At 24.6% G+C, this 27,942-nt stretch overlaps 2 protein-coding genes across 2 annotated transcripts; one reads left to right on the forward strand and one right to left on the reverse strand.

The window, feature by feature from the left end:
- Nucleotides 1–6,756: 6,756 nt before the first annotated feature.
- On the reverse strand, nucleotides 6,757–7,953 carry LOC129966087 (uncharacterized). The gene has a single exon (XM_056080462.1). It carries the CDS (start codon nucleotides 7,806–7,808, stop codon nucleotides 7,017–7,019), a length of 792 nt encoding a protein of 263 aa, XP_055936437.1. The 5' UTR covers nucleotides 7,809–7,953; the 3' UTR covers nucleotides 6,757–7,016.
- Nucleotides 7,954–8,244: 291 nt separating this feature from the next.
- On the forward strand, nucleotides 8,245–22,793 carry LOC129966086 (retinoblastoma-binding protein 5 homolog). The gene is made up of 15 exons (XM_056080461.1): nucleotides 8,245–8,484; nucleotides 10,759–10,784; nucleotides 12,454–12,626; nucleotides 13,632–13,772; nucleotides 13,869–13,956; nucleotides 14,319–14,390; nucleotides 14,869–14,978; nucleotides 15,536–15,655; nucleotides 15,746–15,899; nucleotides 16,636–16,707; nucleotides 18,029–18,213; nucleotides 19,861–19,954; nucleotides 20,591–20,693; nucleotides 21,544–21,696; nucleotides 22,483–22,793. The coding sequence occupies exons 1-15, from the start codon at nucleotides 8,466–8,468 to the stop codon at nucleotides 22,515–22,517; spliced, it is 1,545 nt and encodes a 514-aa protein (XP_055936436.1). The 5' UTR covers nucleotides 8,245–8,465; the 3' UTR covers nucleotides 22,518–22,793.
- Nucleotides 22,794–27,942: the final 5,149 nt, after the last annotated feature.

The raw sequence follows: 27,942 nt of genomic DNA on the forward strand, positions 1-27,942 counted from the left end.
TTGGACATTTTAGTTGATGTTCTATTGTTAGTTTTTTTTGGACATTTTAGTTGATGAAGTATTTATTGTCAACTAAAATGTCTAATATGTATATATATTATATTAGACATGATACTATTGCTAATAACTAATTGAATATTTTTTGCTAATGATTAATATATATTACTTTCAAAAATTAAGCCTTGAGTTTTGTTTTAATTGAATATTGTGAATTGCAGCTCAGCAAATAAATATAAAGCATGATTTGAAAAAAAAAAAAAAAAAAAAAGTCTAAATATAAAGCATGATTTGAAAAAAAAAAATGTCTAATTATAAAAACATTTTACAAAAATAAAACGTTTAATCTAAAAATATACAAAAAATTAGGGATAATCAATTTCCATTAAAATAAAATAATGGCATCCGAAATCTATTAAAATTAATTAATCCTAATGGAACCCAATCCTAACTTTTCTATCATTTCAAAAGAAAAATTAAATTTAAAGCATAGCAAAATCTTTCCTTTTTAAATATTTTTGTACATTTTACTATACACATTTTTTCTAATTTTAAAGCAAGCAAGAAAACTAAAAATCAAAATTAGTAATTTTTGATTTGGTTAATTGTCATTTCTATGTAATAACTGATGTTCTCTGACTTATTTGGAGTTAATATAAAATAGGTGAGATATAAATATTTCAGCCTAAGTTCTGAGTGCAGTGTCTGAGACTGAGTGAATCTGGTAGTAACACTAGTAATTGAGTGTTACCACCAGACTTTAATAGAATTTTCCACACCTCAATCTTACTAGTGATATTAAAATAGATGTATATGATTAAAACTAATGTATATGATTACAATATCAATGTTTTAATACTAGAGTATACAGATATATACTTTATTAAAACTTATTCATGAGAGAGTATTATGTTGAAAAGCAACATTTTTATTAATTAAGATTTGAAGAATATTAATCAAGTTTACAAACTTGTGATCTACTTATTATTTTCTGAATATTAATAAAAAAATTGTGATGGTATGATAATCTTTTAAATTCTTCTTTTTGTATGTATAAGGATTCACCAAAAAAATATGTTGTAATTCTGAATAGAAAAAATTAACTTGTTAACTTAAATCAATTTATAATTTATCATTTACTGTCTAGTTTGAAATGTATAAATCAAGCAATTTCAAAAACACTAAACTTTTCGAATTTTGATTGGTACTAGAATTATAAGAGTAGTTTCCATTCGGTGCACATTTGAGTGATTATTTAAAAAAATGCACTATAATGTTATATTTGATAAAAAAAAAGTGATTATCTAAAAATTATTTTAAATGAATAGCAATTTAATTTTGTAAAGGATTAATAAAAAATATTTTATATTTTTGTTTATTAATAAATTAAAGCAAAACGTCTTCAGAAATGAAAATGGGTTTTCTCTTTTTGTTAATTTAGTAAATAGATTATCAGTAATATCTTGAAGATGCACAATAGGAGGGACAGTAAGAAAAATAACGTGATGCAAAATAATATTATATATATATAAATTGGATTTACATTTAAGCTTATTAACTGTTACAAAGTAGATTATTTAAAAAGATACAATCCAAACATAAAATATATAAAAAAATTTTTAATTGGCAAGAAATTCAGGATTTATTTAATCTTGAATTATATATACCAGAATTTATTTTATTTTGGTATAACAATTCCTACACATGTATATTCCTTGAGAGATCCATGAGTTTTGTTATTGTTAATAAACACAAGGCATATTATCTGAATTCTTTTTTAACTGTTGAAAGCTGGTCCCTGTAAATAATTGTTAGTAATTTTACAGGTCAATGACCAAAATGATGAACCGAAGATCATGCAAAAGTATCAAAACGCAAGACAAAAAAAACTAGGCATGCACTTTTTAATAAAATGTTACATTAGAGTAAAGACATAGAAAAAAGGCTGTTTAAAAGAAATATGCATGTAACAAAGAATCTAATTTTTATGGATACCAATACAATATCAAATTTATTAAAATAAAATTGTTAAAAAAAATAGTTTTGAAGTTGATGATTTCACAAAATTTAATAAAGTTGTATAATTTCTCAATATTTTTTATTAATAAAATTTTTCAATAATATGTTAACAGTTTTTTATTCTTTACCTAGTAGCTTAAATGCATTCTTCATTAAATCTACCATAACTAGTAAAAATTTTCCAATGGACCATGACTTTCTGTCAAGTTAACAATTATTACCATTTGCTTTTCTAGTTGAACTGACTCTGAGATGTCAGTTTCTAGCGAAATTATCTACAAACTCATTGTCAGCTTTATGCAATGAAAGCTTAACAGCTAATGGCTGTTATTATTTTGATTATTTCAAATCTAATTGACAGACAGAACTGACTATTTTTAAACAAATGGCATCACCAGTTTCATTAACTTATTTAAAAAAAAAAGAATGGATAGTTTTTTTTTTATTTTGCATTCGAATATACTCTGAAATAGTAAATATTTGAAATAGGAGAAGGGTAAACAATGTAATTTACAATTCATAGAAATCAAAATATTATTGCATTGAAATATTGCAGACTTAAAATATAGCTTGAAAATATTGCAGATCTTCACTAATACCCGATGCATTTTTGTAGATTACATATAAGCAGCTTCAAGAATTTGCTACCACGTAATTTAAAAAAAAAAAATAATAATCTATTAATGAATTTTATGTATATTTGCATATAACAAAAAATTAATTGAATTGAACTTTGAAATAAACTTGAACTTTTGGAATTAATTTTTTCATGTCAGTTACTGAACTTTTTGGGGAAGTGGCGAAAACTTACTTATGAATCATATATTTTATTTCTAAGATATTCTTCTTAATAAAGTAATAAGAAGAATAAAATGTATTTTATGAAATAAAAATTTAAACTTTAAATTACATTGAAAATTTTTATTTCAAGTAGACAATTAGAATCAATGATAGTTTAACAAATCTGAATATTGTTAAAATCCATAAGAGAATATAATATAATTAGAATTTCTTAAAAACATTTTTATATTTTTCAGATATTTTAATAATATTTTTTCTTGTGTATTAAATTTGAATAAAAATTAATCAGCGAATAAGCATGATAAAAAATACTGAAAGATCCCTTAACAACAGAGAGGGAAAGCATTTATGGGGGAATAAACTATTAAGACTTATTCAAAATAATCAATTTCTCTTAATAATGGGGAAATATGTAATCCCACTTTTGATATAGTATTTGAGTTTCTTTTACATATATATACTATTTGTGCTAAAGGTATCCAAAATTAATATAAATTTTAACCAGGTTAAAGAGAGCTTTTTTTCATGTTTATTTCTGAGTTTCTGAGCTATTTAAGTTTTATGTAAACAACAATAAAAGGCCAAATGATAATAGATCTGTAGACATTTCAAATAATCTAAATTTGCTTTTTTTTTTTTTACTGACACAGAATTATTTTAATAAAAATTCAAGAGGAAAAACATATAATATTATGCCTTATGATCTAGTAAGAATAAGAGCTGACTGCAGAGTTTCCAATCCAATATTTTATTAAAATAGCCAAGTGGGAACAACTTAGCATTAAGAGTTTCTGCTGAACCATGAATAAAAATTGACTTAATTTCATTAATTTGCAGAGAAATTTCTCTCGTATAGCATGATTTGGTTCTTACTTTAGTTATTTTTATCCAAATACCAGTATATTGATGTAAAGTGTGGAAAATAATTGAAAAAAATTATTTGGCAAAGACTTGTAAAATGTCATTGTCCCTCATTCAAACAAACAACAGGTTGAATCTTTTTCTTTTTTTTTTTAAATTCAGGAGTTGGGGTCAGATTTACCCACGAGCCTGTAAGCATTTATGAGTCCTTTAACATTATTTTTTTATGACTGCAATAGTCTGAGATATCTACTAAAGAGTGTTCATATGGATAGGGTTCACGATGGTAATTCATCTTCACACTTTCATCTAAAATTCACCTTATTTGCATGAAAAAATAATCATAAGTTAAAATAAAATTATGTATTAACTGAATGCAAAAATATTATGCTAATCTATTGAACATGTTTGCTGATGACATGTGATGAAGACTAAAAGTTTGTGAATGGCTTTCAGTTAAAACACAAATACCCTCTTTTTTTTTTTTTTTTTTTTTATATAATTTAGGAGTTGGATTTTGTTTTACAAGAAAGGTGTATTAGCATCTCAGATTCTTTTAACATTATGGAACAGAATATGAATATGAGCAATAGGGGCTCAGACATCATCAAATGAGTATTTCCATGGATAAAAGTAATGATAGCAATTTGGCTTTGAATCTATATCTATAATACAACTTATTTGTATGGAAAATAATCATAAATTAATGGAAATAAGACAAAGAAAAAATGTTTAACAATTCCGGAAGCAACAGGACCTCACACACACTGATATTTTAAAAAATGGTTGCATGTGTTAAATGATTGATTTTTAAATTAAAGTTAAGCAAAATCTAAATTCCTTCCTGCTTAATTCAAATCATTAGAAGAAGATAATAATTGTAAACTAATTTACAGCCTACATTAGGTAACTCATTTTTGTTTTCTCATCTTAGCAATTAAGTTATCCACAATGTAAGTAAGTAAGTGTTTAGAGACCCATATGGGAATGATACATATTTGGGTGATATTTATAAAAACTAACAATATTCAGAGCCAACTTAGCTTGATCTAACTACCTACCTAAAGGGGCACCAAATGGTATAACGAATAATGATGACAACTCATAGGGATACTATAGTGTTGTAAATATAAAAAGTGCTGCAAAAAAATAAATAAATAAATAAAATTAACACATATAAAATTTCAGTGCTATGTAAGCTTTATTCACCACATTTACTTTCTGAATTTGACCACTTTTAATATGCATTGTTCACAGCAATCTCTACAGCAGTATGCAACTTGTTCACAAGGAATATTGCACACTGTTTGTGATATGTTGTTTTTTAAGGAATTCAAGTTGGTGACTTCACTAACATAAACTTTCGATTTCAAAGAATCCCAGAGCCAAAAGTCATGTGGAGTTAGGTCAAGAGACATGCATCTGTAAAAGTGTGATAGACGACTTTTTCATCAACAAAGTACTGATGCAACAGTTCCTCTGCTTTAACACTAATATGTGATGGTGCACTATCCTGCATATAGTTTGATTGATACAATTTCTTTTCTGCAGTTGAAGAATGACAAAATTAATCAATATGTCATGATATTTTAGTGATTAATGGTACACATTACTTGTTCTTTTAAAATGATATTTTCTAAAAAGAATGGCCCAACGATGAATTCAGCTTTGAAGCAAAACTAAAAGTCAGTTTTGGTGAATCCAAAGGAATTTCTTACATTGCATAGGGCTGCGATAGACCCAAATTTAAACATATTGTTTGTTAAGAGATTCATTCAGTTTTACCAAGGGAAACGACCATCTATCTTCATCTTGGCAAGAAACGACAGAGCAAATATCTGTCATTTAGCATAATCAATGTGAGTTCCTGCAAGTATCTGATTTTGTATGGTTAGTAGAGGAGAACTTGTTGCAAAACTTTCTATATTGTGGAAAAATTCATATTTAGCTGTCGCTTTACAATGCTATTATAATTTCTTGTATACATCAGCAATTGCAACATTTGTTATTGTGTCTTCGGACATGTTTATGTCATCTGCTAAGACAAATTGTTATTGGCCCTGTTTTTTCCTTTGAACTTCTTAATATTTCCCTTCAAAGTTTAAGTGATAAAGAATCTTACATAGTTTCTGTCAAGTTCGAAAGTCACAAAAATCTGTGAATGCATTGCCCTGATTAAGATAAACAACTTTACCAGCAATGCATGTTCTAGTAATGTAAGTCTATATTCATTTGAGCTGATTCACTTCAGATGAGAATATTATTTTAGAGGCATCTATAAATTTTTATAACCCAAATTACTGTTACTGTTGTTGCATATGAAAGAATAAATTTTACATTTTGCTTTGATACACATGTTTTATGCTAATTATCAATTCGGTAAGCTACAACGACATAGACACTACTATCAGCATTTTTTTTCACAGAATCCTACTTCCAAAGTTATAATCAATCTCCATACTGAGTTTGGTACCATTTCGGTTGGTAGATTAAGTTATAGGTGATTCTGAATAGTGTAAGTTAAAAAAAAATCATCAGGATAAAGGATTAATTACAATAAAATAGTACCATCCATTAAAAAAAGGCCAATCATTAAGAAAATTTTTAAATAATAAATCAACTCAATATGTGATAGAATATTATACTATAACAAAATACATATAAGCAAAATATTTCAAGAAAACTGACTACAGAAAAGATCAAAAATTAAATTCAATATTACTTCCAGAAGGCAAAAAAATCAAACTGGATAAATTTAGCGAACTGCTCAATTTTGATTCAATATTAAATTAGACATTATTTAAGTTTATATTTCACTTTAAATAGACAATTCAATTAAAAAGTAATCAGCTTCACTATTATTTTTAAAATGGAGTACTAAATTTAAAAGAAGGAGAATTTAATATTCAGAACATAAAAGAATTTTCATTAATCTTTGTTACATTTTTTTTAATGCATTCCATTCAAATTTTATCTCCTTTTTTTATTGTAATGTAATAAAAAGATATATCAAACATTACAAAAAAGTAACACGGAAAAGCTGAAAATATTTTAATTTATAATATAACATTCAATTATCAGCATAATTTCTATATATATATATAAATAATTTTAATCGAATTTCCAATTTTTTTAAAAAAAAGGCTCCACAGTATTTTATTCCATCATCAAATATTTCTGATTTATTCCTTATAAACTTCTACAAATTGATGATGAAAGGGTTCACTTCTTTACATAAAGCATATAATAAATTTATTAATGGAATTGAGCAATGTTTGAAAAAAATATATTTTCTATGTTTTTTTATCAGAAATAATTTAATACAATTCCCCCTTCTTTCAGATATCATCCTCCTCTTCTTCATCTAGTTGAAGTCTGATTTTATTTTGTAAATCTTTTTCTTCATGCTCATACACATCACAGAATGCTACAAATTCTTCTTCTGTTAACTTAGAAAGTTTTAAAAATGTTTCAACATTTCTGCTGAAAACTTTGTCCAAAGGTGGATTCTTTGATTTCTCTTTTTTCTTAACACGCTTGAAATGACCAGACCTACAAAGGAAAATGTGCCTACATTTTATGTGATACAAATCAAATTGTAATGCATATGTTTTGACAATGCTTTTTTGTTCAACTTGCATGTTACTCACAATATACTGAACTTTTTCTTGGACAGTGACAAAATCATCCAAGAAAACTTTAGGGCATGTAACAAGTAATTTATTGATATCCTTTTTAGTGAAAAGAGTCATCAATTCTTTAAATCGATTGTTTACATAAGTGGGAGCTAATGTTAAAAGTTCTGCATTAGCTGTCAAAGAAGTAAAAAATTTTTCATTGATTTCAAAAGTGTACCAATTCATCAAATTAGTAGATAAATTTTTCTCACTTAAGCCCAAAATTCCAGCTGGGGAATTTAATATATGGTCAACTTGTCCTTTACTAAATCCATAATTAAGCAATATATTAGAAAATGAAGTCCTCTTTTTTTCAGTTGTTAAGATCATTGGCTGGACATACTTGGATGAGCCTGATGACAGAGAATGTGAATGCAAAAAACAGACTGGAGTTTTGAAGAAAATTCTATAATGGTAAATTCTAGCAAGTGCTAAAGTTTTAAGATATTCCATATTAATAATGATTCAATGGTGGTTTGTTTTCCGGCGTATGCCCCTGAACGAGTTCTTAGCTTGTGCCGGGTTAACAAAATCAAAACACGAATCACAAAAAATGATTCAAATCGCAACAAAATTTTTCAAACACAAACAAACACATTTTTTTTTATTTCATTTCATTGCGAAAGTTCATTTTACCTTGCAGATTTAAAATTGTTTCCTAGTACTATTAGTTAAGCCGTGAATGAGATAACGAAATTGTAATACAATACTATACTGTAATAATAATTAAGGATATAAATTTTATAAAGCTAACTTTAAAATATCTATCCGTTAAAGAAAATAATCTACAATAACGAGCCCAGCACATTAATGAATCATTTTGAGAGAAATATGAAATAATCGAGAAAGTATCGATTGCCATCGTAAATTTAGTTGTGACCGCGAAAAAGTGTTTGTTTTTAATTCAAAATACAGAAACTGTTTCATTAGACAAATTTCTGGAACTGTGTTTTTAAAGTTTTGTCAGATATTTTCAGAAATACATCAGAATGACCAAAGAGTTTTCTATGGTATTTTAAATACAGTGTGTTGCATTATCAGAGCTATTTTTCCATCTTGGAAAATATATATTGCAATCTATTTCAAAATCTGATTGGTCTGCTATTTAACATGAATTTGGAACTTTTAGGTATAAAGCTAAGAAATTTAAATTTTATTTTGACATTGATTAAGCAATAAATTTATGAGTTTATGTGTAAAATTGAAGTATGAGAATATTATTTTGGGTATATTTTGAAGTCTTGATTTAAATAGTTGTCATAAAATCCTCATTAGTTTAAAATTAGAATCATTCTCATGAATTTATTTTTTGGGAGGATATTCTTGCTATTTTATTTCAAATTCTGATGCTGGTAGAAGATGTAATTCAGACAGTTTATTGTTTGCTAACTGAATTATATTTGCAGAATATTCTGCAACATTTTGCAGCATTTTATTAATGGATTTTAATATGCTGCATAATTTAGCAGCATATTAAAGGAAGTATATTTTTGTTTATATATTCTAAATTTGTTAATTAGAAATTGTTTTTAAGAAATAATAGTAGTACAATTTACCGAATTTCGCAATTTATAAGTACAAATTGCTTAAAAGCTATGTATTTTATGTCTTATAATTTTAAGTATTAAAATGTTTTATGATAATATAAATAAATGATTGGAATACATTTTTTTTGTTGCAAAATAATAATTAAAACTTTAAATTTGCAATAAGTGTACTTTTTATTGTTTCATTTGTCATTTTGTAAAATTTAGCTTTTAAAACCCTCTATTTTCCTTTTCAACTTTCAAAACTAACTAATTAAAAACAATCAATATTTCTTTAAGTGGCAAATGATATGATAAAATAAAATAGTAAATTATTTAATTTGGGATATTCAAGGTCTAAATTGTATGCAGGTTGAGGGAATAACAGCTTCATTGAAGAGTTTGTGAGAAAGTTTTGGGGAGATCTCTCTCTCTCTCTCTCTTTTTAAAGCATTTATATAACAGATATAGGTTTATTGTTTTTTTCTATTTATTGTGATGGAGTTTAACTAATTTAAAATACAGATGACTATTGGAAATTATCAATTCAATTAAGGCAAGTGTTCAAGTAAATTATAAAAATTCAATAAAATTGACATATTAATACTAAAATATTTCATATTTTTCCTCATGATACAAATAATTTGTTATGTAAACTAGTTACTTATTTATTCATTGTTGAATTTGAAAAACTTAAAACAAATAAAGACAAAGATTTTTCAGAACAATTTATATAAAATGTAATTTTTTAGACTAATTTTTATGCTAATCATATAGTTTAACCTTTTAGATTTAAAAAATTAAATTGTATTAATATGCTACAATGGGAAGTTTCTTTTATTCTCATTTTAGATTTATTTTCTCACATGCAATATGCATATATTAAAAATATTTTTATTCCTACCAAAAAATGGAAACTTAAAATTTTGATGAATTTCAGTATTTTAAACATTTATGGATTTGATAGAAAACATTATTTTCCAGTGTTTGTGTACCATATATTTCAGAACATGGTAAATTATGAAAGCAACCAACCAGATAAATGAAATTTTATATGCAGATCTTATGCTCTAATTATAGATCTATTTTCTCCATTTATACCTTTTTTTTTTAAAAGTGTTTTCTTGATATTTTATATTCAATGAAACTATAAAAAAAAGTGTCATATTTTCAAAGATTACTCAGCATTTACATAACTTTTCTTTTGAGAAAAAATTATAAATGTGTTATTGCATTTATTGTAATTGTTAAATACTGTTATTTTTTTTTATAAAAATTATTTTAATTTGAAAATTAAAAACAAATTTTAAGAAATTGATGATATCAGTGAATAATACCACAAAAATCAGATTTAATATCTTGGAATAAAATTTTTGAATCTGAAACTATCATGAAAATAATTTCTTAAATTATCATTGAAAATATTGAAGTTATAAAATTAAAAAATAGTCATGTAAAATCTTGGCAAAGTCAAAAAAAAAAAAAAAAAAAAAAAAGCCATGGCAAAGATAATTTAGAATATTTTTAAAGTATTCTTAATGATGAGAAGAGCACTCATAATTGTTTTCTTGAATGAAAAACAGCAAATACAAATTTCACTGACAAAACAAATCTTTTATGAGCTTTAGAATTATTAATCATTATCAAGATCTTATGTTGAAACAGTTTTTGGTTATCTTCTATCATACTTTTTTTTGTAGATTATAATTCTAATTTTTTTTTGACTATCAAAATTTTTAAATATTAATTTTTAGTTATAAAATAAATTTTTATATTTAACTAATATTTATTTTAAAAATTATTTTTGTATAATATTTTATTTTTAAAATCTTTGTTTATATGCTGTTTGTTAATATATTTATTTTGATATTTTTCAGAATCTTTTGGACAAAATTATCCAGAGGTATGCTTTTAACTTTTATATTTGATTTTTAAAAAATGTATTGAAATTACAATGGATTATTTAAATTTTTTCAGTTTGCATTGTTCCAAAATGTTTATTTATTAAGGAAGAAGATTATTTTTAATCCACACATTCATATGAAACTCTTACTAATTTTATATACATTATTTTTCATTGAGATTCAAAATATTTACATCTCTTTTGTTTGAACTTATTATTACAGATGAATTTTTTTCATCATGTTACTTTTATTTGTTAAGATGTATAAATCACATGTACAAGTAATATTATTTTATTATTTGTACATCCAACATATACATTGTGCCTTTATCCTATATCTTTACCTTATATATGCTTTTAACCAAATATGCTGTACTTAAAAGAGTAATTTGAAGACATGTGTGTTATTTGAAAGAATATGTGTTTATTACAAAATATAAGAATATTATCCAAAGGTGTTTTATCAAAGTAATCCCCAATATTTTCATAATGTATCTTATAATAATTATATTATTGTAGCTCTTTGTTGATTAATTATTGTTATATATATCATTTACTAAATTCTTGTTACTTAGTGGCTTGTTTTTTCTTTCTTGTTATTTACTGGCTTCAGATGTTATATTTTGTGCCATCTCAAAAATAAAAATATTGTTTTAAGAAAATATTTGTTATTCTGGTGCCTTTCTTAAGTGGGGCAACAGTTATTACAAAACGTAAATATTCTCTGAAATGTAACTTTAATAAATATGATGTATCATAAAAGAACTGTGAAAATATGAGAGAAATCACTAGATTACTTAGAAATGCAAGATTGCTGTACTTGGTACTTGCTATATTGATAAGATTTTTTTTTTAACACAAGCCATTCTTTTATTTTTATAAAGATATGTTGATGAAAAAATGTGTATTTCTTAATTAAAAAAATTACATTAAAATAATTTTAAATACTTACCTTTTTCTATACAATATTCTGATTTAATTACACCAAACAATGTTAATACAAATGAGTTAAGAATACATTCAATACTAGGGTTTGACTTAATCTAAGTTTTAAAATCTGTTGAATCCATAAAGCAATTTGGAATTTTTTTATCCTTCTTTTAAAACCAATTTTAAGACAACAATTTTTAAAAGAATGTTTGTTAGAATGCAATATATACATTAGTTATATAAAATTAATTCTTATTTAACAATTTTAATTTTACTTATTAAAATACAACTGTAACCGAAGTACTTTCAATAATTTTAAAGGTTTTGAAATGATTTATATTAGAATAATTGAATCAAAAATGAGAACCAGTAAAACTGAATATATTGATATAAAAAATAAATGGAGAGCTTCAATTTTGCTTCTTCCATGTTTCTGTTTTTGTCATATTTATGTTATATTGTAAAAAAAAAAAAAAAAAAAATGTTCTTGCTGTTTTAAAATGTTTTATCAGTTTCAAAACAATTTCCATAGTTCAATATATTGTAATAAAAAATATTTATTGCAAATATATTAATATGAAAAGTGTTTCTGTTATAGTCTTAACATATGAAAACTACATTAACTCATCCCCCCTTTTGACTTTGTCACTTATAGCAGTATACTAATGTATATGTTTACATATTATACATACATATTTACATATTCTTTGCATATATATAATGCATATATTTGTCTTAGGAATTTGATGGGGCTTTAGATTGCATAAGCCTTGCCGTAACATGTGCTTTCAATAAACATGGGACGCTTTTAGCTGTAGGTTGCAATGATGGTCGAATAGTTCTCTGGGACTTTCTGACGCGAGGAATTGCTAAGATTATATGTGCTCATATTCATCCTGTGTGTTCACTTAGGTAACTTATTTTATAATTATTCTGTATTTTTTCTGGTTATATTATGATGCACTATTATGTAATATTTTTTGTTCGATTATATATGTATTTCATTGAATGGTTGAATCATTTTGCAATGTAATAGTTTTTGTTTAAAATTGCCTTTAGATCAAATGCTTCTAAATTACTCTGAATACTTTCAAACTTCTTTTAATATTTTTTGAGAGTAATTACAAAGACTTGTATTTTCTAAATTTTTTTCCCCTGAAAAATGTGCTAGAATATTTACAAATGAACTTTTATTATATTTTGTTGTTTACTGCAACAAAACATGATAATTTAAATATATGTTTGATTTCACTTGACCTACTCTCCAGCCTAATTGGCATTTTCTGTGTTTAGTATTTAATCCCCCCCAAAAAACACATTTTAATTTTAAATAAAATAGTAGTCAAGAAAATAAAATATTTAATATTCGAATAAATAACCAGAAATATAATTATCCATTTTAAAAACAATAATTTTTCTGCAAATCTTTCTGTCAAATATTATTGAATCAAAACAACTGGTCATTTATAGAACTTAGCTGGACTACCATTATCCTGATTGCTACAATACCTACTTGAGGTGTGAGGAAGCAGGCATTTAACATTTACCTTACAATAGTCTGATACTTTACATTTCTAAAGCTAATCAAATAATACTTTTTAATGCTAAAGAACTGTCTCATTTATTCCTGTTACTAAAATAGTGATAATTTTTTGTGGAATTTCTCAGTTATGTATTGTTATACTTTTTCATGAGAGGCTCAAAACAAAGTTATTTTATATTTTTTCAAAAGAAAGCAGAAATAAATGAATAAAAAAGGTGGGGAGTACTTAAACTTTTATGAGGGAAAGTTCTATCTATATATGTATTTGATTAAATTTTGTGTTGTCAAATATAAAGGCAAATTAATATTATTTTTAATGTTTAATTATTTCATAATTGTTGACTTTCTGAATAATCCCCCCCCCCTCATTTCAGTTGGAGTAGAACTGGGCATAAATTATTAAGTGCATCAACTGATAATAGTGTAACTATGTGGGATGTTCTGAGTGGAGAATGTGAATATAGATATCGCTTCCAATCTCCTATTTTAAAGGTGCAGTTTCATCCTCGAAATGAGTAAGTGTGGTTTACATTCTTTGTCTAATATTTGTTTATCTCATTTGTTTCACAATTCCATGCTAATTGAAACAAATGTTCTACTTTTTTTTATAGTAAAATGTTATTAGTTTGCCCTATGAAACATGCTGCTATATTGGTGAATGTTGATGATAATCATTCAATAGTTCCATTAGATGATGAGGTAATTTTTAAAATTTATTATATTGAGTAGAGTTAATGCATTTGATAATTTAAATGCATTATCATTGGTATAAAGCTCATTTTAGTATAATGAATTTTCATTGGAAAATTATGAATAATATAAATTGAATGAATACATTATTTTATTAATACTGTTAATTTCATTTTAAAATTAAAGAATAAATTTCCGAAATTTTATGTTCATCTGATAGATATTCAGTTGATGTTGTTCTGCTATTGTTGAAATATTTGAATTATTTAAAAAATATTAATGTTTTAATATATTATTATATTAGTTAAAACCTTTTAATATGTCTATGAAAAATATCACAAGCTTAGAATTTTTTTTCATTTTAATTATAGTCTGATCTGAATATTGTTGCATCATTTGATCGAAAAGGCCGCCATGTTTACACAGGCAATGCAAAAGGAAAAGTAAGTTTCTTGTTTAAGTTATCCATAAAAAATTATTCTGTCCTAATTTTGTTTATTTAGGATGAATATTAGAATAATCTCTTAATAATCAATCTTTTTCTGTAGTAATTAATCACTTGATTACCAAAAACATTTGTTTAATTAAAAACTAACACTTTAAAACTTATAAACAAGAGTTAAAATGAACAAAAAGGTTATTGTTAAACTTTTTCTCTGTGTAATGTAATGAAATCATTGACATCTTTATTTCTTGGTTCAGAAACTTAATAGGGGACCAAACATTTATTTCTCAGAGGCATATATAGCTGTTCTACAAAGTAAAATTATCCATTTTACAATATGTTCAGAAAAAAAAAATTAAATAAAATGAATGGTAACAAAGTAATAAATAACTATTATAAGCATTAAAAAAGGACTTATCACATTTAATATATTAGATATACAATACTTTCTAAGAATATATATTGTTTAATTTCAGATTTTAGCACTCTCTGTACCTGATTTAAAGTTAGTGGCATCATTTCGAGTTATGACTGGTACTTCAAATACAACATCTATAAAATCAATTGAATTTGCCAGAAGAGGAGAGTAAGTTTTATAAATTTTGTTTATGTGTTTGGTTAAAAAATCTTAAAGTATCTACAATTTCCATTGAATTCTTGAAGCCTCAGATTGGTCACTTGTTTATATTTAAAGATTTTTATATTTTATATTCATTTTGAGAAATTGAAAGACATTTCAATGCATTTAATTTTAGTAATATTTGAATAAACATTTTCAAATCAAAGGCAGACAATTATAAAAAGAATTTATTAATTTGATTCTTTCAGACATAGAAAATTTAGGTATAGTAATAAATCAAATGAAAAAATAAAATTATATTCAAAATATATAAGTGTTTGTTAAATTTACAATCATTATAATGAATTTTTTTATTATTTATTTTCTTAAATAAATTTTTATGTTTTAATTTTTTTAAAATTATAATATAAATTTATTAGGTTGTTTTTGCTGTTTCGTAAGTATTTTATTAATAAAATAAAAATCTTATTATTGTTAATTATGATGAAGTTTCTTTTATGAAGATCAATGAAATGTTAATGAAAAAATTTGGTGCTTAAATTATTTCTATTTATTTTTTGTAGCTACTTTTTAGTAAATGCCGCTGACAGAATTATTAGAGTTTATGCGAGCCATGAAGTCCTTACTTGTGGCAAAGATGGAGAACCAGAACCTATTCAGAAACTTCAAGATTTAGTAAATAAGTAAGTGCTAAGATCAACATTGTTTCAGATTTTAGTTATTTTGCTTTTATGTAGATTTAAAATGTTATTTTATCTATTGTACTTTCTTAGAACTATGTGGAAAAAATGTTGCTTTTCGGGCGATGGTGAATACATCTGTGCAGGATCTGCAAGACAACATTCCCTTTATATATGGGAAAAAAGTATTGGGAATTTGGTCAAAATTTTGCATGGTACAAAAGGAGAATTGCTTTTAGATGTTGTGGTAAGATAGTGAACTGTGAACAGATTTGTTTTCATTATTAGAGAAATTTTTATATTGTAGAACTCATTTCAATTATTAATGAATTTTTTTACTTGACTTTGGCTTTTCTTTTATTTTTTTATGATATTTGATTGTAAAATTAAAATTTATAATGCTGACATAAAATTTTTTAAAAATCAGGAATTCATGATTTATTTTTAAATGCATGTTTTCTCAATTAAATTTTTTTTTCGAAAAAGATATTAATTTTGAAAATTGCTTCAAGGTTTTGAATTTTTATAGCTTCATTATGTAGTATTAATTTATTTTAATTAAAAAATATATGATTGTGTAGTGTTTATTTATTTCAATTTAAAAAAACACCCTGTGATTATGTGTTGTTTATTTATTTTAGTGAAAAAACAATCTTTTTCTTCTTCTAATTTCTACTGAAATTAAAATTTTCTTTGGATCTCACTTAGTATATGAAATATCAGATTTTTGAAAGATCATAGATGTCATTATGCCCTTTTTATATATTGCATTCAAATAATAGATATATCCTTATGTATTATTTGAATTCAATATATGAAGTAAATTATCACTATTATACTCAAATAATTTATGTATCCTATCAGTTATTTGAGTACAATAAAATACATTAATTATAATTTCTAATATTTAAGCCTTAATATTTTAAGAAAATGTTGGTACTATAACTTATAATAATTTTTTTATAAATTTACAATGATTTCAGTGGCATCCTGTAAGACCTATTATTGCATCCATTTCAAGTGGTGTTGTTTCTATATGGGCTCAACCTCAAGTGGTGAGGAAATTCTTCTATTTTATTAAGAACCCCTCCCCCCATGTTTCATTATATTGCAGGTTGTTGCTATTTCTGCCTTTATTATCACTTTTGCTTATAGCTTTTTTTAAATACACATTTTGTTATTAATATTATTGGGGCATTAATAATAATTTAATAGTTATGCATTTAACTAACTAAATTAACTAATTTAATTTTTGATACTGATTTCATAATAAATATTCGTTGTTAAACTTTTTTTTTTATATACAAATGCCAGTTTGCAATCGCATGAGCTCAAGTTTAATTCCACCAGTCTGAGGATTCATTGCTGTAGAGTATTTTAATGTTCATTTAAATATAATAATATCTAAATGAAAGTTCAACTTTTTTTCTTTCATATATTTACCAGATGTAGTAGATTGTTGTCAAATGACTCTATAATCTTTTTGCTGATCAGTATGCTTTAAATAATAAATAAATCCAACTAAGAAATTGTGATTTATTTTATTATAATTTATTTATTGTATTATTTAATATATAGTTTTATGGAAATATATATTGGACAAATTTTGTATTCATAAACAAGACTAATTTCTAAACATTTGGGAAATTTTTTCTTCAGAGAGCTAAAAATATAATTTACCTTTTTTCCTTTGTCATATTCATTGAGTAAAAATATAAAATTTTAGCACAGTTTTACTTATATGACTATCTACTGAGTCATTTCTTTCTATCATTGTTTTTAAATCTTATTATCTTTCAAAAAGCTAAAAATTATGAGTTTTATTAGATTGCATTGAAATAATATTTAATGGCATTCTGAATTTAATAATCTCACTTATTTCATACAAATATTTTCTTTTAGCTTTTAAAAACATAGGGTAACTTTAAAAACATAGGGTAACTTTAAAAACATAAGGTATACTTTAAATAAAACTTTAAGGTTACAATTTACAATTTTTATTTGTGCATTATGTTTACTTAAAATTCATTTTTTAAAAAGTTGTTAAAATGTAAGAATTTTTAAAAAAAAAATCTATTTATGCTTTTTTTCCCTAGATAATTTGTATTTGCAAATCATATGTAATTAAGGTATATTATAAAAAGTAATAGTTATAATAATCTTACAAACTAAATTGTACTTAAACTTCATAGATTTTATTTCATTTTTAGTTACTGGATATTTTTCAGTTTATTTAACTCATAATGTCACTGCTTGTCATTTTAATTAATATCAGATACAGTTTATTTGTAAGAGAAGAGATTTGGATTACTGTTTTTGTATATAACTGGTTTTTTTTTTTTTTTTTTTTACAAATTGTTGATTTGAATTGCACAGGAAAACTGGAGTGCATTTGCTCCAGATTTTAAGGAATTAGATGAAAATGTTGAATATGAAGAAAGAGAAAGTGAGTTTGATATTGAAGATGAAGATAAAAGTCCTCAACTTCATGCTGAGAAACAAGATGAAGATGAAATTGTGGATGTGGTGACAGTCGAACCTATAGCTGCTTTTTGTAGCAGGTAATATACTAATATTTTTTATTTATAAATTATTTTTCATATTTGAATAATATTAAATTCAATAAAAAAACTTCTTTGTTGAATATCTAATGAATGCAATATTTTTTTTTTGTCAGAAAAAATTTGTTTGTGTGTTCAATATGATAAAGCAAATGCAATGTAGTTACAATGCTGCAGTTATTTTTTGGAAGTTTTCTTATCTATATGTTATAAATTAAATCTTATTAAATATATTAAGGTGAAAACTAAGACTTTAAGTATTAGTATTCTTCCTTTAAAAATTAGCTATTGCCATTCATGCTGATGATTTCAAAATTGATTCTGTTTGAATGATTTTATAGGAATTATTATCTTTTAGTTGGGAAATTTTGCTTTGTTCATTCGACATTTTCCTTGGTATTTACATTTTTTTTATCAATATTTAATAAAAGTTTCAAAACTAATAGCATGATTAATTGACAGCACTGTGCTGTATTACTTTATCTGCATTGCAATTCCTAATTCTTGTTTGAACACCATATCTACCAAAAATTCAGTGTTTACCTTAGAGCAAATATGGGAAAATTGTTAAATAATTTTCTAAAAGTCTTTGAAAATTCTTATTGAATTATTCCAAGTTATCTTTGTCATGATGATTTGTATTTATATTCATATGAAATTGTGATACACAATAAAAAAAAAGTGATAGTTAAAATAATCTTGTAAGGAAGTATTTACTAATGCATTTCACTATTCCATGTCTGTTAAATGATTATATTTTTATTTTCATGAAATCTTGATCCTTATATTTACTTATTACTTTTTTGAGAAATATATTAATAAGAGAAATAATTTAATTAATATATTTTTAACCATTTCTGTTGGTATTTTGAATGTTGATAGCTGTTAACTACATAGGTATTAAAAATTCTATGGCATATTATGAGAAATTACTTTTGATATTTAAGAAATTATCAATTATAAAAACAATCATTATGAAATTCAATTAAAAATAAATTTTTTCCTGAACCAAATTAATAAAAGATTAATTGTATTTAGAGAGTGCTAATGCTGCTATAACTAAAATGCAGATGATCTTAACCAAATTAGAAATAAATATTAAGCTTAATGTAAAAAGAATTAAAAAGAAAGAAAAGATGAATCTGGCCTAAAGACTTTCTCAAGAGTCACCCACAGGAATTCAAACCAGGGATTTTTTTTGTGAAGGATCTGACTTTCGTCGAAAAATATTGACTCCTTTGACCCAAAAATCCCAAGAAATTGATATTTAATGATAAGAATTTGATATTTAACATGTTCTAAAAGTTTATAAACAATATTTTAGTTGCTTTGAATATAGTAGAATATTTTAATAGTGTTACAATTTTTTTGGGTAAATCTGTCAAAAAAGCAAAAGACAGATAATGTGTTTTACTTTTCAATATTTTATTTGCAATATTTATTCCCAGTTTATCTCACTGATCTCTAATTTTTCTGAGTTAATGTGCATTAATGTCTGATATTTTTTATTTCTTCTCCATTCATTGTCCTATGTTTTGGTCTCTCTCTTTCTTCAATGTAAATAGTTTTAGAGAATTTTTCTCTTTTTTTTGGTTTATCAGCCTGCTTTTTTTTTAAATAGACTATTTTATATTTCCCCCATTTTAGTGACGAAGAAACATCTGATACAAATGCACTCTTGTATCTTCCTATTTCACCTGAAATAGATGATCCAGAAGAAGGATGGGGTCCTGGCGAAATGGTAATAAAATTGAAAAATATTCTATATAATGTAAAATGAACGGAAAGTAAAACAGGTCAAATTTAAATTCTATTAAATATGTTTTAAAATAAATGATATTTAGTTGTTTGATGGTAAGAAATATTATTATTTTTTAAATGTTGGAATTTATCTAATTTTTAATTTTTACTTTTGATTAAAATAATTTTTGGTGAAAAATTTTCTCTGTAGTTTAGATTGTGATAAGGTCTATGTCCGTTTCCCCTAAAATATAATTATATGCTATTTTGCTATATTTTTAAGTTATACTTTAGTTTCCCTTATTTTTTTTAATATCTAACAGTAAATTCTAAATGAAAAAATATAAATGGGCTGAATTATTTTTTAAATGCATTTTAATTCTTGCATTTTATGATTTTTTTTATTGTATTGTTATAATTTAGTTATTTTATTGGTTGCTTTAAAGTAAGATGTACATACCATGCATAATTACTTATTGAGATGTTTTGATGTTCTATGGACGAAAAAAGTGTCGTTATATCGAAGGATAATTTATTGATTCAGAGAAAAAGAAATGATTTTAATGAATTATATATATATATATATATATACTTTGTGAAAAAATGAATATAAAATTTTGCAAAATCTTCATTTTAGGGCGATGATGTTCAATCAAAGAGACCATCAAATGACCAGAATTCATCAAAAAAGAAACGCACAAAAGTTATTGATATGATTCTTGAGAATGCACCAAAGGATGGTAAATGTTTTTGCTTAAAATCTCTGTATCTTTTTAAATTTTCAAACAGTCAAACTCTAATCAATAAAATTAAATAATAATAATAAAAAAATCCCTTGTAATTTTTCCTTTCTTTTTTTCTTTTCTATCTCTAAAGTATTAATATTTTTTAAAAAATCTGAAAAACTAAATATTTCATTTTATTTTAGGAAGGAATAATCTAGGAATCAGAGAATCTGGTTATATATCTTATAATATACATACTAATTTAGATTTATATATGCAAAATAATATGAGCAGTTTATTATTGTATTGATTTTTCTTTCTGTATTAACAGAAAATGTATTATTTCCATAATATGTAGTAATAGAATTATGTAGAAATTAAATACCAATCCTTATTGCATTATTAAATTAAAAAAAAGAAAAGAAGATTCACCTTATATGAAACTGTATGTGTTGGTAAATTTATTATTTGTGAATGGCCATGAAATGTATAATTAAGTTATGGTATATTTTAACATAGTTTGAATATTTATTAGAGTAATATTGTATTTAAATATTGTGGTGATTATTAAAAATTTATTTAAATAATTATAATTTGCATATAAATATAATTGATTATTCCTCTGGCTAATTATAAGTGAAAAGAATTTAGAAGATTGAAATAAAGAAATTGTATGTAAATATAAAACTATTTTAGCTGTATATCATGGTAAAACTTTTGTTTCTGTAGGAATGAATATAATATTAAGTTTGTAGAATAAGTCTGTATGTTTAAAATTCTAGCACTAAATAAAATTAAATACTCTTGAACACACTTCTAATGATTCCTTTTTTTTTTTTTTTTTTCCTTTCCTGTGTGTATTTAGAAACTCATCCATTACTAAGTTCTAAATCTAAAGATAAAGTGAACCAGCAAGCTCGGAAAACTGGCAAATCAAGACAACATCGTGGAAACACACATTCAGAAGGCAAAACTACTCACAGATCAAAGCATGGAAATAGAAAGGAGAAAGTATCTAGTAAGTTGCTCATTGAAAATTAATATAAATCTTGTTTTCAATTTGTATTTTATTTTTTCCATTTTTCATGTATTCACGCTAAATAAGAAGTTTTTTTTAAATAAATTTTTTTGTTAATTGCATCTATTTCTGGAATAGATGTACATAATAAATAATACCAATAATTGTCATTTTGAAAAAAAAAAAAGTAAAAATATTTTTATTTTGCCATTTATGATTTAGGTATATCCTTGTCCCCTCTTTGTTCAAATTGACATTATATTTATGTATTAAGTTTTATGTTATTCTTTTGTAAATGCACATGAATAATAAGTTATACATTTTTTTTTTCAAATTGTTGAAAATGTTTGTTCTTTTATAACATGTGAATGCATTGGCCTGCTGTTTAGTGTAAACTTGTGTCATACCAAATGATTGTCACTAGCTCTCATACAGCATCATAAACAATATTATATTATGCATAAGAAAAATTTTGCTTCCATATGCATATTTTTTTTATTTATATAGTTATTTATTTTTTGTACAAAAAAGCAAATGTTTAAGCAAAATAACATCTTATTAACAATATGTGCAATTACAGCTTAGTAATATGTTTGAACTTATAAAAATTCGTGCAGGAATGCATCTCCTGTATAACTTGATTTCCTATTTAATGGAAAGTATCCCCTATGTTTGATGAGATATACTTTGGGATAGGATACTTTTTGTGCAATATATTTTAAAGCTTGAAACGTTTTATTATGTATTTTTGAACTGCATATTAATTTTTTTTCATAATTTTTACAGTTGATTACTATGGATGGAAAGATGGTGTGGATTAGATTTATTTTATGTATGATGGATTGTTCATATCAACTGTATATTGCATCATCATTTAAACAAATGCGTACCATTTTTTTATCCTCAATTTTCATCAAATGGTACCTAATTACCTCACAATTTATATCTTATCATAATATTTCTCAGAAATGTTTTTTTTTTTTTTTAAATGAGTAATGTTCACAGAAAGAATGTCTGTATGTTTCCTTTCATTTTTTTTTTCATACTTTCTTAGTTTAAATCTATTTTTTCATTTTTATTGATTATGTAATTTTTGTATGGACAAAACTGTACAAATAAATAAATAATTCATTCAGCAATGATAAATTGTTTCGAAATCATTTTTGATTTTTTTGTCAGTAAACATTGTTTAATCAAATAAAAAGGATTTCCGCAGAAGTTTATTTGCTACTAATTATTTCAAAATGTAATCGTTTCATCTCTCAATATCAGATTTCTTAGGAAAAAAATATTAGATCTAATTTTAACCAGGTATCTGGACAAAATAATATTTTTTAAGAAGTACAGAATTGAAGATATATAACAATTGTTAGAGATAATTAATTTGTAATTGTATCTTATGCAACAACATTATAATAATAAGCTTGTATCTTCAACAAAATTTGCAATTAGAAAATATCTTGATTCTTTCATTAGGCTTCTTCATTTAAAGTAGTGAGCAGAGAATTGATATACTTTAAACTGAATTTCCATAATTTTTATCAGGTGCAAGGGAGTATCAATAAACAATGCAAATAATTTTGTATGCAAAAATAAAAAAATGCGATGTATGACAGTAAGAAAAAGAAATGAGTTATCAATTTATTAATTTTTGATGAAACTGCCACTCATGTTCATGTTTTTATTCCAATGCTAGGTCGGTTTGAAAATCCTAGTCTCATAAAATACCATTAGCCCATATGAAGTTTGAGGTTGCCAAGTCCAGACTGTATGGTGGGGGCTCCAAAATTTCTCTACCAAATCCTTGCAGCTTGGGCCGAATTAGCCGATAGCATTCTATGAGACCATGATTTTCAAGCTGGTCCAGCATCGAGACAAAGGCTTCACCGTTTATGTTAAAAAGTAATAAATTTGTAATAGTTTATTTTTTGTTTTATATTGTATTATTGTGTGCAAAATTATGTACATTACTTCATGACACACTTTAGTAATATTTAGAAGCATGTATTTTTATAGTAGAATTTGAACTTTTTGAAGTTTGAAAGTACATGACAAAATGATTTAAGGTTCATAGTTGTATTTTGGAAAAAAAAAAAAAAAAGCAAGGGGTGGAGGGGGGCATTTTTTATTTATTTTGAATGAACATTAGAGAATTAAATTTAAGATTTTTTAAAAAAAGCAGCTGTTATTATAAGAGTTTCTACTTAATTTCTAGATCCCACAAAAGAAAACCACAGAAAATTTTTTAATAGTGCTAAATATATATATATATATATATATATATATATATATATATATATATATATATATATATATATATATATATATATATATATATATATATATATATATATATATATATATATAAAATATATATGAAAATATAAAATATAAATATATATATATATATATAAAATATAAATATATATATATATATATATATATATATATATATATATATATATATATATATATATATATATATATATATATATATATATAAATATAATATATAAATATATAAAAAAAATATATACTCTTGATCTTTCTGTTCTCATTACACAACAAATTTTCAGGAAAAATACAATTCGTTTTTGTAAGTGATACTCATTTTACTTGATGTTTCTTTCTAGAATTAATAGTGCACATCTGTCTTTTGAGAATGATGTGCTTAATTGTACATGAATTTTGAAATAAACAACAAATCTGAATCAATTTTCGTTAATTTTGAATAACTTATCTTGAAAATGTGATTGAGAGCTATAATGTATACTTTTATTAGAAATTCACAATTGCTAAAAGCTAATATTTATTTTTTCTGCGGTATTAGTGTAAGTCACCTAGAAAAATACATGGATATATTTTGCAAGATTCTTTCATTCTTTCTTTAGCAGTTTGAACTTTAAAAATCTATCTTAGATCTTTGTTCTGCTTCCAGTACTGATAAAATTTTGGTAAAATAATAAAATTAGTTTGAATTCCATTGCGTAATTGAAAATAATTTAAATCTTACTATAATAATAAAAATTTAAATTTAAAAAATATATATATAATTGTACGAACAAATGAATTGGCATCATTATTATAATTGTAGAATGGTATAGAATAGATAGCAGGAAAAACATATCAAAGCTCACTTAATTTTAATTAATTGAATTTTTATTGAAATTTTAAAAAATTGCTCTTAGATGCTCATTGGAAAATCTAGATCAAAAAGCCTTTCCTGTAGTGTGTCAGGAAATACATACATTGGTATTTCTAAATCAAAAAGCCTATTTCTAATCAAAAGCCAACGCACGCACATACACACACACACATACACATTTTGTTATTATTAAAGATATGTTTTCAATAAGGAATAATCCAAAGATGTGACATTAAGAGCTGAACTCCAACTTTTTATCATTTCTGAGAAACTATTAAAGAAATGTCTGGCATTTACAAAAATGCACATAGAATGTCTTTTGATATTTTCAAAAGTGTTATTACTATTGCTCTTGTCTTCAGTTTGGGAGGCTTATTGATATATTTTTTTAATATCATGAGTTAAAAATTTTGATTAATCGGTCCCATTCTTGCTCACTTAGCAGATTATCTAATTCATCCTCCACCTGAGGGCTATTTTTAATTGTGGTTTAGATGCAATGCTTTCGTATACTTACTGACAGAAATACATTAACAGTGAAACGAATTGCTATTTATGTGCAGTTGTATTATAAATACTAATAATCGATTTGAAATAACATATGATGATGTAGATAGCAAATGGAATAACGTAAGCTTAATAATATGTCTATATCGCCCATCGATAAAATACAAACTGATTGTATTACAGTGAGGATACTTTTTTAATATATTTTTCGTAGCTCCTCCGAGTCGGCACCTCAAGTTCGATACTAAGTTGTTATATAAGTAAATCGATTCTGAATTCCTCTGAAAGCATTAGTAATCAGGTGTGCAACAATTACTTTGCTGATAACAGAAAAGCACTATTTTTATGAGGGTACGGCAGATGAAATCATCGAAATCAGTCGATTTTGTTAGTTTCAAACTTGCCATTCTCGTAATTTATTGAATGCTTATATCATAAATCTTTCGGGAGAAATAATATATTAATTAGTGATAATTTTAGCTAATATTGAGACAAATTTTTTGATATTTTATTATAATTCATTTCAACACACATTTAATGATATTTTAAGTTTAAATAAATATTGCTTAGTATCTTTTGCGGTAGCAATTATGCCAAACTAAGTTCTTTGATTCAAACTATAGATAGATTATAGTTAATTGTAAGGTCCCAGCATATTTCTTTATTTAGTTATGAGTTCTATATTTGCTGTGAATCGGGCTAAATAAATAAAAAGACGTGATGTAATTCAATATTTTCAGGATGACTTTCGTGACATTTGTTTATATGAATTTTTATGTCATTAAAAATTATAATCCATAATTAATAATAATAATAATAATAAAAAAGATTGAACCAGTCGCTGAGCTCTAACTGCCACCCTATTTGGTCACATTTAGCTTTATGATAGCTAGATTTTTCATCAAGGTAATTGTCTTCCATTTTTGAGACAAATTGAAAAAATAAAACTTCACTTAATATTTATTCTTTATGTAGAAATCCCATGGCAGAATTCGCCAACCTTTCAAAAGGTTTAATTTCATATGAATGCTCATGACTTCTCGATACGTCATTAATGATCGCTTAACCCTTTCTTCTTCATTTCAAAAGGTTTTGTTAAATAAAACTTCGACACAGCCCCCAACTTCAACAGTTGGAAAGATTTCATCACTAGATTAACAATTTTGTTACTTTGAAATAGTGTTAACCAGAATACTTTTGTCTTATTGTGTAACTTATTGTAGCTATATTTTTTTTTGTGATAAAATGTAGCTTATTAGAGTTAAAAAATAACAAATAAATTATTCTTTTTATTACTATCTGTTTTCGGGGGCAATGTTAATAACATTAATACAGTCATGTCAACGAATTTTGATTGAACATATCTTAAAAAAACACACCCAAATAGTATTTTATAATTGAATATTAATGATAGAGCATTTCGATTTGTTTACCATGCTTGCTAAGCGGCAAAATTAATTGGGACGAAATCAGTCCAATTGTTGACTTTGGGAACTTTATCTTTTTTTTTTGTAATACCTTTCGACAATGGAGGTAGAGAAGGTAGACGGCCTTTGAGGGAAGTATCTAGGAGTTGTGAGCTTCCATAAGAAATAAAAACTGGCAAAATCAGTGTATTAAATATTTTATTTAGTGATTGTGACAGACGAACTCTGTCAAGTTTTTTTTTTCCTCGCAGAAAATGTATTATGAAGTAATTTTTTGAAACAACTTTCAATCGGATGTTGGAAGAAGGGCACTAGTAATTTGATATAAAATTCATATGATTATATTATTATATATTAATACCATATATAATAAAAATTGGCGAAATTGGTGTTTTACTTATGGCTGAGAAAGGTGGTTTCTTTGGTTTTGCTAACTATTTTAAATATCATGTGTTTATTAAAAAAAAAAAAAAGCATGCAAGTCGAAAAGCGGAAATTCTTCAAGAGTCGCTTATAACTGTTTAAAAAGTCCACCAAGAGTACAACTTCGATGAATTCATAAGTCGATTATCTAGCTTTATAAAAAAATATTTTTCGATCTTTTTAAAATGAAATCTTTTTAAAACTAGAATTTTTAAAATTTGGAATCAAGTAAATGATATATACAGGATGGGCTAACAGCTGGCCGCCGAAAAAGGCTGGTAAAAAAAATCAAATTTAATATTAAATTTTTTTTGATTAATTATTTTAACAATATAGAATGAAATACATGTATTTATATTAATTACTCTTAGTATGAAAGAATATAGGAAACAAATTGAAAATTCTATGAGGGAGTGTTTAATTGAAAGAAAAAATTGATTATATTAGAAGAAAATAGGTTTTTGATGATGATAAATTTATTGCTACTATTTGTAATTTTAATTTTTCTGCTTTCGGATAAACTAATCCAATTTTAATGCCTAACTTGTTTTTTTTAGTGTATAAGGTATCCTGTTTTAAGTCAAATTTAAAAAATTTATTCGTTAAATTATTTTTAATTTTTCGGTTTATTTGTTGAAACTTGAAGGTTATTTCAATGCTTCTATCATTATAATTTTAGTTAGGCTTAGTTACTTTGAAGACGAAATGGAAAAGCTATTAAAATATTAACTTTATCAGTTCTGT

This window comes from Argiope bruennichi, chromosome 4 (genome assembly GCF_947563725.1).
Source record: "Argiope bruennichi chromosome 4, qqArgBrue1.1, whole genome shotgun sequence".
Taxonomy (NCBI): Eukaryota; Metazoa; Arthropoda; class Arachnida; order Araneae; family Araneidae; genus Argiope; species Argiope bruennichi.

Bases quoted from the DNA above. Each gene is read 5' to 3' on its own strand.
- LOC129966087 (XM_056080462.1), bottom strand. From the start codon at position 7,808: ATGGAATATCTTAAAACTTTAGCACTTGCTAGAATTTACCATTATAGA.
- LOC129966086 (XM_056080461.1), top strand. The intron at 14,391-14,868 runs GTAAGTTTCTTG...GTTTAATTTCAG, and splicing joins CAGGCAATGCAAAAGGAAAA to ATTTTAGCACTCTCTGTACC. The intron at 18,214-19,860 runs GTAATATACTAA...CCCCCATTTTAG, and splicing joins ATAGCTGCTTTTTGTAGCAG to TGACGAAGAAACATCTGATA.